Source organism: Narcine bancroftii, chromosome 1 (genome assembly GCF_036971445.1).
Source record: "Narcine bancroftii isolate sNarBan1 chromosome 1, sNarBan1.hap1, whole genome shotgun sequence".
Lineage (NCBI taxonomy): Eukaryota > Metazoa > Chordata > Chondrichthyes > Torpediniformes > Narcinidae > Narcine > Narcine bancroftii.
This window is the reverse complement of record NC_091469.1, coordinates 383,641,149-383,657,203: the sequence shown is the minus strand read 5'-3', so window position 1 is coordinate 383,657,203 and position 16,055 is coordinate 383,641,149. Positions and strand designations below refer to the sequence as shown.

General features: G+C 48.6%; 1 protein-coding gene across 7 annotated transcripts in view; it reads right to left on the bottom strand.

Annotated features, from left to right (window-relative positions):
- The window catches only part of rreb1a (ras responsive element binding protein 1a), a 237,238-nt gene that overhangs the window by 3,187 nt on the left and 217,996 nt on the right, over nucleotides 1-16,055 (bottom strand). For 6 of the 7 annotated variants that reach the window (XM_069913519.1, XM_069913521.1, XM_069913520.1 and 3 more), the window contains 3 exons: nucleotides 11,563-14,191; nucleotides 3,383-3,547; nucleotides 1,006-1,713 (listed from right to left, as the gene is read on the bottom strand). In XM_069913519.1, coding sequence (XP_069769620.1) covers nucleotides 1,006-1,713; nucleotides 3,383-3,547; nucleotides 11,563-14,191 — 3,502 coding nt within the window. The remainder of the gene's footprint in view (nucleotides 1-1,005; nucleotides 1,714-3,382; nucleotides 3,548-11,562; nucleotides 14,192-16,055) is intronic. The other variant, XM_069913524.1, reaches the window with a different exon arrangement.

The following is a 16,055-nucleotide window of genomic DNA, read 5'->3' as shown; positions in this document are numbered from 1 at the left end:
ATCTTTGACTTATTACTATCAAGGAGGAGGTACATAAGCATTACAATAAGGACTGCCAGGCAGGGGAATTCCTATCGCTGAGTAAATAATTCCAAAACATTTTTATAGATAGGTATATAATTTAAAATTATATCTAAATCTATATATTTGGTTATATTTGCACAGTTAGGTGATGATAAATTGAACTACTATTGCAATATATAAGAAAAAAATGGATGGACAATAGAGAGGATGGGTTTACAGAGAGTAGGGCCCAACGCAGGCAGGTGGGTATGAGTACGGGTGGGACATTTTGGTCACCATGGGCAAGTTGGGCTAAAGGACCTGTTTCCATGCTATACTTGATTTTTTTTAACTTGCTGGAGCCAAACATTCTTGTACAGAAAAATTATGTGTAAACTGAATCAAATTAAAAGAGACAATGACTACACAAGAGATATAATAAATATTCTCAGTAATCCGAGTGCAAATAAAAAGTGTCTTGCAACAGTGCAGACTGTCCTTTTGTGGTGATGGAGCAGTCCCTGATCAATGTAACCCCCCACTCTAACCAGTCCCTGTGACCTTACTGCCACTGCCCCCACCCTGACTGCTTCCTGAGACCTCAGCCCCACTGCCCCCACCCTGACTGATTCCTGAGACCTCAGCCCCACTGCCCCCACCCTAACTGCTTCCTGAGATCTCAGGCCCACTGCCTCCATCCTGACCGCTCCCTGTGACCTCACACCCACTGCCATCACCCTGACCGCTCCTGTGACCTCACACCCACTACCTCCAACCTGACAGCACCCTGTAACACCCCCACTTCCCCCACCCTGTCCGGTCTCTATGACCTCACCCCCTTCCCCCACCCTGACTGCTCCCTGTGACCTAACTCCCACTGCCCCCACCCTGACTGTGCCATGTGACCTCACCCCCCCACCCCGACCAGTCCCTGTGACATGACCCCCACTGCCCCCACCCTGACTGCTCCCTGTGACCTCACCCGTACTACCCCCACCTTACCTGTGTGTGACCTCATGTGCCGGGTCAGGTCCTGAAGGGACCAGAATCTCTTGTTGCACACCGTACAGATCTTCTTCCTCTTATCAGCCTTCGAGCCATTGGCAGGGGCCTTCTTTGCCTCGGCCTGCTCTCCTGCACCCTCACTGGCGCTCTGATCACTCTCTTGGCCGGTCCCTGATGCTCCCACAATCCCCTGCACGCCATCCCTGTCCATTCCACTCCCTGCTCTTCCTGCCCTTGGCCTCTCGGGGCTTTCGGCAGTCTGTGGGTGCTGGGCACGGTCAAGGTCACGCGGCTGTCTGTCGGGTGCCTGCTTGGGGCCCTTCTTGTTGCCCCTCCCCTCTCGCCGGAGCTCCCCGGTGTGAGCCTTCATGTGGCGCAGCAGCGTAGCGGTATACTTGAAGGTCTTGCCGCAGGTGGTGCAGGTATTACAGCCCTCTTGCTGCAAGCCAGGGGTTTCACTCGTGCTGTGGCCGAGCTTGAAGTCTATGAGCTTGCTGGCAAAGTTGAGATCCAGGCTCTTGTTGCTCTGTGCATCCTCCTCCTCTTCCACCTGACTTTCCTTCCTGGTGCCCTGCTCAGCATGGTCCTTCCTGCTGTCACCTGCCTCCTCTGCCTCTTCGGGAGAGGGGCAGCTCGGAGCTGCCTGTGGTGACATTGGACGTGCCTCCTCCTCCTCTTCCTCCTCCTCGAGACCTGGGTGACTACCTGTAAAACCAGCAGCCATGCAGTGAGTCAGAGAGCTGTTCCCACTATAGCTGGGCCCCCCTCATTGCCCCCAGAGCAGACTGTTCCATGGGAGGGCAACCACTAACACCCATCACTCCCACACCTCACACCAGTGGTTGCATCAAACAGCCCATGCCGAGACCACTCCAACAACACCTCCCAAACCCAGCAACCTCTACCAAGGGCAGGGTCAAACAGGTATGTAGATACACCATCAGCTGAAGGTTCCCCTCCCAGATGCCCATCAGCCAGATATAAATATATCATCAGTTCTTTAAAGTCACTGGGCTTAAATCCTGGCACTTCATCTTCAACTGCACTGTGGGGTGCACAGTCACCTCAAGACTCCAGTGGTTCAAGATGGAGGTGGCTTACCCCACCATCTCAATGACATGTAGGGATGGGCAATAAATGCTGGCGTCGACAGTGAGAGCTATGTCCCATGAATGAATTAAGTCCTTATACTTCAGAGTGATGAGATTATTATCGATGCACTGTAACCTGATTGGTTTATCAATGTGTTAATACCAAGACAAATCATGTTATACCTTGAGAAAGAAAATTGAGATTGCTTTTCTAAAGAACATGAAGCACAAACTGACAAGTTGCATGGAATTCTCCAGGGATTGCAGACACTGGAACCTTGAGCAATCAATGAGCTGCTGAAGGGACTCAGCGTATCGGGCAGCGTCCATGATGGAAATGTTTTGGGCCGGGAAACATTTGTCTCATATATAACCATATAACAATTAAAGTACAGAAACAGGCCATCTCGGCCCCTCTAGTCCGTACCGATCTAATTGATTTCATCTAGTCCCACCTAATATAACCATGTAGCATGAAAAGGTATTGAGCTGAAATGCTGACCACTTCCTTCCACGGATGCTGCCTGACCTGCTGAGTCCCTCTCTGCGTGCCATTCCACTCGAGTTGCTTGGGAAGAGCAGCTATTCCGCCCTTCAACCTGCCCTGCTATTTAGTGAGATCACAGCTAAGCCCTAATGCTGACTGTCTCTGGGACCCATTAATGGAATGAAAAATATGTGGCGCAATAGGAGGCACAGGTGGGAGAACGTTTCTGTGGAACACATCTAATTCATCTGCGTAATAGGGGAAAGACAGACAATGAGAATAAACAGCAGAGTGAGAAGGTCTGTGCAGTTTTTTTAAATTGCGTTCAAAGACTTTAACCTCTGCCACTTAAAGGAAGATTGCCTTTTTGTAAAAAGGACTTGACACATAACATGCAAGTTTGGTTTGAAATCATGCATCATTTTACGAAAATTGTGTTATTACAATCGCAAAATATTGTGAAGATTTATGTCAAAATGAAAAGCAAACTGAAAATGTTCTTGCTAAAAGTCAACACTTTCAATGCAGAGAGTGTTCATTTTTCAAGTGCCTGGGATAAAGGAACTACTTTGCACCTCTCTCTCCTACTATGTGTATTTGTCTCTGTCTGTGTCTCTCTCTTTCCTTCACCCACCCCCCATCCACAACATCCTTGCTGTACTTCACTGCCCTCTTGCGGCAACCCAGCCACACTGCAGCTCCCCATCGCAGCCAGTGAGAGCAAGTCCCTGACCATTTAACCATACCCCCCACCCCCCCCACCCGGACTGGATCAGGCTCTCTGATAGTTAGTTACCTGTGCTCTCCTGGGCCACTGGATCAGCTGATTTGGATCTGACAAGCAGCCCATTCCTTCGCAGGGATCGGTTGGCAACACCATGTTTGCGCAAGAGATGGCGTTCACAGTTAGATTTAGTGGAAAAGAACGCGTCACATTTAGGGCATGGGTATGGCTTCTGACCTTTTGTTAAAAGAAAATTAAAAAAAAACAAAAAAAGCTCTTTATGCAGTTCTTGACAATTGCTTTGTTATAAATTAAACTAGAAACACCAGTTAAGCATCTACAAACCTCCCGATTAACGACCACACCAATTTAGCCCAGGACTCATAGCCTCTCCCATGTGAGCCCAGGGTCACTGGGTAGCTGTAGCTGTGCTGCTGGAGTCTGTAACCTGACCCTGGTCATTTGTCACCACACAATGTATTGAAGAGTGACTCTGCAAATGAGTCATACAGCACAGAACAAGCCCTTCAGCTCAACTTGTCCATGCCAACCCCATTGGCATTTAGGACTGGGCCCATTTGCCGGCGGTTAGTCTTTGACATTTTGAACCCTTTCTGTCCCTAAATCTGTCCAGTTGCCCTTGGATTGTTGTTACTGTACCTACTAGGGATCACCCTCTGAGTGAAAAAGATGCCTCCTAAATCTTTTCCTCCTCCCATTAAACCTATTCCCCAACTCTGCATTCTCATGATCATGATTTGGTATTCTTCTATCAGATCACCCCTCTGCTTCCTACGCTCTAGGGAATAAAGACTCAGCCTCTCCCTTTATCTCATTCCCTCCAGTCCCGGCAACTTCCTGGTGATGAAAAAGAGAGAATGAAATAAATTGTGGTGATTGGGGGAGGGGGGGGGTGTTTAAAATGAAATGCAGGTAATAGCTCTCACTGATCACTGAGGAATGATGTCCCATTTAAACATTTATTTAGGAGTTACGTATAGATAGTTTATATACTTAAATATAATATATATTTTACATTTACATAATTGGCATGAAAATGAGATTAAAAGTTAGGTGCTTGGAAGATTGACAAGAGACAGTTTGTAGCTTAAAACTGGGCAGCTTGGTTAGCGTCACATTCAGTGGAATGCTATTAAAGCTCCAGTGACACGGGTTGGAATCTACCTCAGTCTGTAAGAAGTTTGTTTGTTCTCCCCGTAACTATGTGGGATTCTTCCAGATGCTCTGATTTCCTATCGTATTCCAAACAGGTATAGGGTTAGTAAGATAATTGGTCATATTGGACGACGTGGGCTCATGGACCTAAAGGGCCTGTTACCGTGCTGTATCTCTGTTAAATTAAAATAAAGACGATTTAAGGACTTGCTCTTCTGTGCTTTCCTGAAACTGAATGTTCTGTGGGATTCTTCCACCCAATATTTTCACATAAGCCCTAACATGTTGGAAATAAACAGGCCAACAATTCTGCTCCAGAACCAGGGATGAAAAATCCTCAGCTCTTGAACTGTGCTGAGACAGGCAGAGATTTTCACTTCACACTCTGAGTCTGGGATTGAGAAACAATTAGTACAGCATATACACTGGAAATACGTGCTAGACATGTCAGTGTGGAAATGCCCTTCTTAAAGAAAGCAGTGTTCATTTTAAGAAGAGTTTCCTTTTCCTGGAACAGCTGGTGCCACCAGCCTGGTGGACAGAATATTACCTGATCCAAGCACCCTTTCCAGCAACAGTGAGGTGCAAGTCACACTGCTGATGCTGAGAGCAGGACATGCCAGGCGTGAAACATGTAGTCACTTATTGCAGAATTATGACCCTGGCCTCCACATCCTCCTGGCCAATCAACTGATTACTTCCCATATGATATTCCCGACTCCATACCAACTTCCAGTGATTCTGTATAGGTGACGCCACTCCACAATAAAAATAAGGATAAAATATGCCACCAGGGATACTACGGAGGACCCACTCCTGGTCGTGAGATACCTGGCATCATTGTTCCCCAGCTGTCACAGTCTAAGCTTGGTTTTGTTGTTTGAGTTACTATGGTTACAGGAACTGCATCATTGACTTGTTCCCTTGTAAGACATAGCAAGGTCTCTTGCAGCGAAGGCATTCAGAAGTATTGCCATTGGTTAGATGTGGGAAATACGACTTGTGCATAGGATTTTACAATCTGTTTAATTACTAATGAGTGAGGGAATAGAGTAGCACAGCAGGTAATGCCCCTTCCTCACAGCTCAAGTGAGCTGGGTTCTAGCCTGACCTCAGGTGCTGCCTGTGTGGAGTTTGCACATGCTCCCCATGAATGCTTGGGTCCCCCTCCATCCCTGTGTGTTCCAGGTCCCTCCTACCTCCCAAAGAGGTGTGGGTTGACAGTTTAATTGCCCCGAGTGTGTGGGGGGAGGTGATGGGAGTGTGGGGAGAACAGAATGGTATCAGTGCCAATGGGTAGTGGATGATAGGCATGGAGTCGATGGGCAGAAGGGCCTGTTTCCTTGCTTTAATGCCATGACTAATATTGGCCTTGTCATGGGATGAACATCCCTCCTTCTTTTCATCAACTGAGAAAGCCATCAGGAGCTCAGATGCACACCCCCTCTGAAGGGAAACTGGCAATGCTGTACTCCTTCAGTACCGTACAGGAGATTCAACTCTGACTCCGTGCATCTGAACCTAGAACTGGACTTAAACCAAGAACATAGAAATCTACAGCACAGTGCAGACCCTTCGGCCCACAGTTTTGATCTGACCTAATAACCTCTATCAATAGCCTAGAATTGCCCTTCTGTACAGCCATCCATTTTTCTCAGCTCCATGGACCTATCTAATAGTCTCTTAAAGGATCCTATTCTTGCACCTGCCTCCACCACTGTTGCTGGCAGCACATTAAAGGCATCCACTACTCTCTGTGTGAAAACCTTACCTCTTATATCCCCTCTATACTTACTCCCAAGCACCTTAAAAATTATGCCCCCTTGTGTTAACAATTTCATCTCTGAGAAAAAGCCTCTGGCTATCTGCAGGATTAATGCCTCTAATCACCTTGAACACCACCATCAGGTCATTCCTCATCCTCTGTCTCTCAAAGGAGTAAACAAGTTCACTCAACCAGTCCTCATAAGGCCTGCTCTCCAATCCAGGCAATATCCTTTTAGATATCCTCTGCACCATCTCTTAGCAACCACGTTTCCTGTAACGAGTTGAGCAGAACTCAACACAATATTCCATTGGGTCTAACTGAGATCTTATAAAGCTGCAACATTATCACATGGCTCTTGGTCCCACTGTTAATTAAGGCCAACACAGCATACACCTTCTTGTCAACGCTAGTAATCTGTGCAGCAGCTTTGGAGTGTCCTTTGGACATGGACCACAACATCTCAGTTCATTCACACGGCTCAGAATCATCCCATCAACATTATATTCAATCTTCAAATTTGATCTACTAAAATAAACCACCACACTTTTCTGGATTGAACTTCATCTGCTACTTCTCGGCATAGCTCAGCACCCTATCTGTAACTTCTGGCAACCCTCCAGGCTATCTACAACATCACCATCCACTTTCATATTATGTGCAAACTTCCACTTCCACTTCCTCCTGCAGGTCATTTATCATAAAGAGGTGGAGCCCCAGAACAGGGACACCATTGGTCACCAACCTTCATGCAGAACGTGAACCATCTTCAACTACCCTATGGCTTGCCCAGACAAGCCAATTCTGTATCCATAAAGCAAAACCTCCTTTGACTTCATGTCTCCTTACTTTCTGAATGAGCCAAATCAAATGCCTTACCCCATTTACACTACATCCACCACTTTACCTTCATCAATTTAGTTTGTGACATCCTCAAAGAATTCAGTCAGGTCCGCGAGACACCACCTTCCCCTGACAAAGCATGCTTGACTATCCCTACCTAGATTATGGCTCATTAAATCCTTGTAAATCCTGACTCTCAGCATCTTCTCCAACTGCTTGTCAACCACTCAATTAAGACACATTGGATTATAATTTTCTGGATTATCGCTATTCCCTTTCTTGAACAAGAAAAGAAGATTTGCAAATCTCTAATCCGGTACTTCTCCAGTCCCTAGTGATTATGCGAAGATCATCGCCAGTGACTCAGCAATCTCCCTTGCTTCACACAGTAGCCTTGGCCAATTCAAATAGAAATTCTGCCTGGATGCAGGAAAAAGAATCTCAGGCTTGTATATGATGTCATTTATATATTCTGACAATAAATTGAAGTTTGAACTTAAATCTCATCTGGCCCTGGCAACTTGTCTGACTTCATGTTTTTCAAAAGCTCCAGTACATAATCTTTCTTAATGTCTACATGCTGAAGTGTTTCAGTCTGCTTTAAGTCATCCTCACAATTGCCAAGATCCTGAAGGTACAACCTCCCAAGATAGGGAAGCAACAGGTAGCAGCACTGGGTGATGGATGGCACTCTTAATTCTGCAGAGGTACTCAATAATCCTCACATTGTTTGGTTTAGTCATAAGGTCATAAAGAACAGATAAGGTCATTTGGCCCAACTGGTCCATGCTGACCAAGTTGGCATTCTGAGCATGTCCCATTTTCCCACATTTGGTTTGGTCCATATTCTTTCCAAGCCTTTCCTATCCATACATCTTTCTCTCAGAAACTAATATCCAAGGATGAGTGGAGGAAAGTTTGGAGAAGATGTCAGAGGTAAGTATTTTACTCAGAGTAATAGATGTCTGGAATACTTTGCTGGGAGTGGTGGAAGTGGTGGCAGCTGATACAGTCCGGACATTCAAAATACTCTTGGATATATGAAAAATAGAGAGTTGCAGGATATGAGGTAGGGAAGGTTGATTGTTGTGAGGCTTATATAGATTGGCACAACATCATGGGCTGAAGGGCCTGTACTGTGGTGTAATGTTCTATATCTGATCAAGCACCGAAATTGCTCCCACTTTTATACGTTTTCTCTGGGAGCTCATTCAAGATACAGACCACCTTCTGAGTGAAAAAGTTACCTCTCAGGTTCCTCCTAAATCTATCCCCTCTCAGCTTAAACCTATGCCCTCTAGTTCTAGAATCATCTACTCTGGGGTGAAGGCTACGAGAATTCACTTTATCCAAGCCCGTCAAAATTTTATAAACCTCTGCCTTCTGTGCTCTGGGGAATAAAGGTCCAAGCTGTCTAATCTGTCCTCTGCACCTCAGTCCAATATATTGACATCTTTCATTTAGATGGGCAACCAGCACATCACACAATACTCAAGTCTAGTCTCTTCAACTCCTTGAATAGCTGGTATCATGAGGTTCCAGCTTTTGAAATCAGTGCCCTTCTGATGACAACAAGTGTGCAAAATGCCTCCTTCATCACCTTTTCCATTTGAGTTACCACTTTTAGGGAATTCTCCATCAGTATCGTAATGTCCCTCTGTTCCACTACACCACCCAGGGCCCTATCATTTACTTTATGACTGCTGCCCCGGTTTGACCTACAAAAGAGCAACACCTCACACTCCTGGAGGGGTCACATCACATTGAAGTGGGGGGAGGACGGACTGATATCCTTAATAAGGGGGGCAGGGTATATAGGGGATGGAAGAGAAGTATGGAAAAAACTAAGTAAACTTGACTGCTTCACAGGGAAAAGAGCCCATAAACTTTGAGCAAAGTCCTAAGGGGGGGCATAGCCAAGAAAAGGTTGAGGTTGGCTGCACGACACCACCAATTCTGGTGTCATTCACAAATTTACCAACCATCCAAATCATTAATATATTCAAAAACCAACATGCAGACCCCTGTGGCACTCCACTGGCCACAGGCCTTCAATTGGAACATCCCTCCACAACTACCTGCTGACTCCTTTCACTCACCTTGTTTTAAATTCAATTGCATAGCTCCTCTTGGATCCCCAGTGATCTAACTTCCTAGACTAACTTGACATGCATGACCTGGTCAAAGGCTTTGCTAAAGTTCACGTTCACAACATCTACTTCCCTGCCCTCATCTACCCTTTATGACACGACATCAAAAAGCTCTATCAGATTTGTGAGACATGATCTACCATTTATGAATCCTTGCTCACTACCTCCGATCAGTTCCTGACCATCCAAACGCAGGTAGGTCTGACAGAATCCCCTCCTGCTATTTTCTAGCCACTGACATCAGGCTTACTAGCTTGCAGTTGCCTGGCTTGTCCTTAATGCCCTTTATAAATAGCAGCCCAGCATGAACTACCCTCCAGTATTCCAGCATTTCATCCAAAGCCAAAAATGACAATGTGTTTCACTGCACCACAGCTGTGCTCAGTATCAGCAGATCAGAATTCAAGCTCCAGTGGCTTATCGCCTCGTTCCAGGTCACCAAGAACACCTGGGGCACTGGGAGCAAATCTGGGTTTCACATCTTGGGGCAGATGCACTGACTTCCAGAATGGGGCGAGATTTACAGTGTAAGGCCTTGACACTGATAGATACATTGGCTTAGCTTTATTTAGAAGGTTGATGCATTTTGTTACTCAGAAGAAATGACTAAATGACTATGTTGCAGGAAGACGTCTGTGTTTATTGGATAGTCTGGCTTCAGGATTTCGGGAGTCAAAGCCAGCCTATCAGAAACTGTTGGGAAACATCACACACACGAATACAGAAACCTCTGGCCACATGCATGTATACAGACAGTTACACATCCATTCACCTTTTGGCAAATGCATGCACATAAACACGCACACACACACCAGGCACCGTTTATCCTACTGAAAAGCATAACAATCTAGAGTGGGAGTGGCTACAGTGGGGGTGGGCCCCGCCTCCACCTGTCAGGACAAGGGAGATGATCCAACACTTGCTCGGCCTGGTCTGCTGTTAAGATCTTCCCTGCTGGGTGGAATTCACCACCCCCCCCCCCCACCCCCCGGCAAAGTGAGCCAGGTCCACAGCTTGTGCGCCGCTTTCTGACTACAGCAATGTTAATAATTCATTGCCCACCCTTCCTCTAAGCAGTTCTCCAGTGAAAGCCACAACAGAGTCACCTTCACTTACACTCCATCAAATCTCATTCTTTGTAACTTCTAATGGATTGTAACTAACCCAGTTACTTTTAAAACTTAGACCATCCTATTCCTTGATCTGTCCCGTACGACTGGAAGATGTGAGTGACAGTGACAGTCCACTCAGCTGACCTACTCAGACACTCTTTCAAAAGGGTTCACCCTTTAATCTCACATCAAAACAAGTCACACTGATACACTGGTGCTTCAGTTAAACAGACATCAATGATTAATATGACACTCAATCTGTTGGAACAAGTCAGTAGTCGGCCAGCATCAGTCAGACAAGAACCTTTTTCCTATCATCATGGGAACACTGGGAATTTTCGGATTATCTCAGGTGTAAATTCATTTTTGGTCACCATTTTCAAACCAGTGCTATTTGATTCTTTCCGTGGAGAAAGAGCAGCAAATTCTACGGGCTGTTTGGTCCCAGTGACTAAAGACACAATTTCAATTCTCTTCCTGTGCTTTTCCCAGATTTTACCACATTTCCTGATTGGAAAACTGCCAGTGTAATGGTTTTTATTTTTAACCAAAGTTCTATTCTGGTGGGTGTAGCAGAAGTTTTAAGGGGGGGGGGGGGTTTTCCTCTGCATGAAGAGGTTTGCCAGCAATCAGACAACTGTTTTTTCCACATTTGAACACAGTGTGGAGGGGTGCCCATGTCACCCATCCAGCCCAAGAGCACTGGAACCTCAGCCAGCCTGTCAAGTAAGTGGTGTGGGGCTGACAGCAAGGCAGGGATAGATGTCCATCTTTTCCTTTGATTGCTTCACCCGTCATCCTCTGGGTATCACCACCAAGGCCAGCATTTATTGCCCGCGCAGAGGGGATGGTGAGCCTCCTTCTGGAACCACGGTATCGACACTCTAATGGTGACATATGACCAAGTCAGGATTGTGTGGGAGAGAGGAAAATGTGCAGGTTGGGATGTCACCCCTGCACCTGCTGCCCACATCCCCCTGGGTGCCCTTCCCCCAGGCTCGGAAGGTGCCGCCCGGAATATAATACTGGATCTGGGGATGACTAAACCAACCCCCTCGCCCCCAGACCACCACAATGCATTCTCAGCAAGGACAGTGGGTGTCAGAGTTGCTGAGGAAGGGGTTCAGACAAGGCGACTAAAGCAGGGAGTTTAACATTCACATCAGTCATCAGGAAGAGAAGCAGGTGCATAGAGCGTGGCCTTACCTGTGTGTGTCAGCATGTGTCGCTGGAGGGAGCTTGCCCACGGGAATAATCGAGGACAATAAGGGCAGGTGATCTTCTGCACCGAGTTGGAATAGGAATTCTTCTTCCCCTTCAAGATCTTCACCCCCTTCTTATCCCTCTGCTCAGGGCTCTTCTCCTTGTGGCCGGGATGCTCCTTCTCCGCAGCGGACTGGAGGAAGAGGCTGAACTTGGTGTCCGTGGAGACCAGCATCTTCTCCACACTGGCGAATTCCCCGCCAGGTTCTGGCTCTGCTCTGCTTAGGATGGGATGGATTTTCCTGTACTTGATGCTCCTCTTCCTACCCCTCCTCTTGCCCACTGCCACCTCGCTGAAGGGGGCTCTCGAGGTGGGATGGGAGCCAGCTTCTAGTTCTGGCTGTGCTGGAGGGGACCCCTCTGGTTGATCTGCCTGCTGGGACGGGGAAGCGGCCCGTGCCCGCTCAGAGGAAGGGGTCACCTCCCTCTTCAGCAGAGTGGGGGCGGAGGAGACGGAGGAAATTATCTGAGCTATGGATGCTAAGGGAGGCAGCTCCTTGGCCCCTGCCGCTGGCTTGGGTAGCAAAAGGAGTGGGGTGGGCTTGGGCCTCAGGGGCCGCAGGAGAGTGCTACTGGGCACAGTAACTGGGAAAGCCATGGGGCTTGGGGCCTGCACCAGGCCTTGTGCTGTTAACTCCTGGGTGACCTTGGGCTGGAGTCCAGGAGGGCAATGTTGCCCGGTGCCCAGTGATGTCTCGCCTTTGGCCTCCTGCTCCTCCTTCATCCCATGGTTCTGACCCTTGTTGGGGTTTTTGGGAACCGATAAGTCGATGGGCTCCATGGTGCTGTCGTAGCGTGCCACCGGCGAACACAACCTCTGGAGCGGCTGACTCTCCTTCCTGTATGGAGGCACCAGCACTGGCCTGGTCTTCTGAGAAAAGTCGAGAGGTTCCTCTGAATGCCTGGGGAAGAGGCTGAATGGCTCTGTTTTGATGGAGGCCTGCGTGATCTGCCCGTGCAGGAAGCCATTCTGGGGTTCCCTGCAGGGCATTGCAGAGCCTCCCGCAGTGAAGCTGTCCATGGACAGAGTCGGAGACATGGTGCCATTCTCCCCTCCAAGGCAATCCACCAACAGTATGTGCTTCTCCACATCTCTCTCCTCCACGCGGGTGTGCTGCTTGAAGATATGCCGCACGCAGTTGTTCTTGGTGGAGAAACCCACGCTGCACTCCTTGCACAGGAAGGGCTTCTTCTGGGAGCCACTATGGGCTCTCAGGTGGTGGCGGAGCGCCCGATAGTACTTCAGGTCCTCGCCGCAGTACTTGCACACAGTGTCGGGTGAGCGGAAGGAGCCTGCCAGCCCTCCGGCCTGGCTCTCTGCATACTCGATGTTCTTCTCAATGTCCTTCCGGCTCACCTTGAGGTGCTTCTTGCGCAGGTGCCTCTCACAGTTGGCCTTCACTGTGAAGGGGTAGTGGCAGAGCCGGCAGATGAAGGGACGCTCGCCACTGTGTGTCCGGAGGTGACGGATCAGAGCCGCCTTGTCAGCCGCGATGTAGGTGCAGATGTTGCACTGGTAAGGCGAGATGCCCAGATGTGAGCGGATGTGGGCCTTCAGGACCCCAGAGAAGGCAAAGACCTGGTCACAGAAGCGACAGGGATACAGAACCTTCTTCAGTGCCACCCCTTTCTTGCTTGGCACTCCTGTCATCATGGCTTTGAGCTCCCCATCCAGCGCTTCCTGCTTGATGGTGCTGTTCGTCTCCCTGGCCCTCAAAGATTCCATGATGCTGTCCTGCTCCAGGTGTGTGTTCACCTCAACGGGACTCAGGGGCTCGTTCTTGGGCTGCATGAAAGGCTGAGGCCCATTGGTTGCTTTGAGCTTGAGGTCATGGGGCGATGAGTTTGCCAGTCTCGGGAGCCCTGAAGAACACTGTTGGGTGCTCATCAATGAGGTGGGGGTGGAGGCCACCACCAGGGTGCAGGGTGCAGCCAGGGGCTTGGGCTTCAGAGGGGGCATCTGTCTATACATGGACTGTGTGGAGATGGAAGGAGCCTTGGACAGTGGGGGAAGACTGATCTGAGAGGGGGCAGAGGAAGCCATCTTCAGGATCTGGCGAATGTCGGCCAGCTCAATGGCCGTCTCAGCGGACGTGGGTTTCACCACAATACCGCTGTCAGGCTGGATGATGTAGCCCTTTTGGAACGGCTGCAGGGATAGGATTTTGACTTTGTCAGGCCGTGGGGAGAGCGAAGACAGGGTGGCACCCAAAGACTTCAGGTTCAAGGCGGGCTGGTTCTTCATGGAAACGCCAGCTTCCTGAGGTAGCTTCCACTGGACCGCCTCCAACCAATCATTGTGGGCGTCGAGCTCAGCCTCTTCTTCCTGCTTCACCATCCTCACCTCCCTGCTGTAGCACAAGCCCAGGGAGGCCATGAAGGCTTTCTGCTCTGAGTCAGCCTGGGATGGCCACAGAACTTCAGGCCTGGCCAAACCCTCTTCCAGGTGTGCCTGGTGGCTCTTCATGTGCAGGCTGAGGGCAGCCAACATTGGGAAAGCCTTGTTGCACATCTCACAGATGAAGCGATGAAACTTGCTGGTGCACCTCCGCAGGTTCACTTCTGACCACATCTGCAAAGGTCCAAACAGCAATAAGGTGACCAAAGCAGCAGCAGGAACCCCCTTATCCTCAAGAGTCACAGCAAAGCACTGTGCACTTTTCTAGAACATTACAAATCAGAACAGGCCCTAAAACTTAACCAAGCAGGCACAGAACCTAAAATAGAACATTACAGCACAGTGTCGGCCCATGATGTTGTGCTGACCTATATGTACCTACCAAAAAGAAAAACAGAACCCTTCCTGCCTCAAAGCCCTCTATTTTTCATTTACCCCTGTGCCCTTCAAAGAGTCTTCTAAATGTCCCTATTTTTCCAGCCTCCACTACCACCCCAAGTGTCAGGCACCATGACACTGAGTAAAAAACTTAACCCTGATGTCTCCTCTTAATTTTATTCGCTTCATTTTGTACGGAAGTCATCTGGTGTTTGCTATTGTCACCCTAGAAAAACAGTGCAGGCTGTCCACCCTCTCGTAGCCCTTCATGATCTTATGTACCTCTACTAAGTCACTTCATGGGGTCAGCAGATGGGGGAGGGAAAGCCCAGAGGAGTAAAGAGGTGGTGGGAAGAGGGCAAGGAGGGAGGAAGGGGCAGAAAAGATGTAGAGGTTGGTGGTGGGATGTGAGATTAGTTGTTGGAAGTGGAGGAAGGACAGTAGTGGAGGTGGGGAGGGGTGAGGCAACCTGTCCAGAACTCAGAGACGTTGCCTCCCATGGATGTGAGGACCGAGAGAGAGTTGTTTATCAGGAGAGAGACATTTGCAGTACCGTAGCCTAACAGAGATCAGGCCTCATGAACAGGCAGTGGAGGTGGGATTAGATGGCAAATATCCGTGGCACCTCAGCCCCACCAATCCAGGGCTTCCAGCTAAGATGTTTTCACTCTCATGCACTGCCAAACCAAGGACACCTGCAAATTGGAGGAACAACACCTAATAATCTGTCTGGGACACCCTCCAATCAGACGACATTAATATCAACTTCTCCAATTTCCCTTAAACACTTCTCCCATGTCTCTCTCTTTCCCTATCCCCATCTCCAGCTCCCTAACCCCTTCGCTTCCCAAGGGAGAGTTACTCTCTACCCCTATCGCCTCAGCTTTTTTCTTTTCTACCTTCCTACCTGTATCCACCTATGACCTCTTTATCTGGTAATCCATACTCCTCCCCCTGCCCTTTCCTCTCCTCCTCTACCACCACCTTTTTATCCAGACACCTGCCTGTTTTTGCTTATACCTTGACAAAGGGATCAGGCCCGAAATGTTGAATGTTGTGTGACCTGCTGAGTTTCTCCATCACGTTTGACTGAGACACACACACACACGCACGCACACGCACACAACAATCAACTCATGATGGAAGACTGTCCCCACAGCTATTTTACGGGAATGCCTCATGGCTGGATGGAGCTTGTAAGGGTCCATCTCTGAAGTTGATGGTCTCTCCCCCACACAGCTGACACAATGGATAGTTCCAAAGGGCTGAGGCTGATTCCCACCAATATTACATCACGTGCCAAGACAAGGGGAGCTCAATAGTGCGTTCACTGGCAATTTAGCAACAGCGTAACAGGGGTCAGGCCTAATAGTTGTGGAGGTTCCTCTGGACTGCTGAATCTACCACAAGCACAGGAGCAGCTCACGTATTGTACCAGGTCTTCAGGTGGACAATGAAACCAGTGGGAGAGTTAATGTCTTCAACTGAAAACAACGAGGACTTCCCTCTGCCCAAGATGGCTACATTTTCTTCCCAGATCTGAGCTTGGTTGTGGCCAGCATTTATTGCCCATCCCGTTGCCTCTGAAGGCATGGGCGTGGGCTGCCTTCTTGTACCCACTGCAGTCCTTCTGGTGAATGTGCTCCCACAGTGCTGGTGG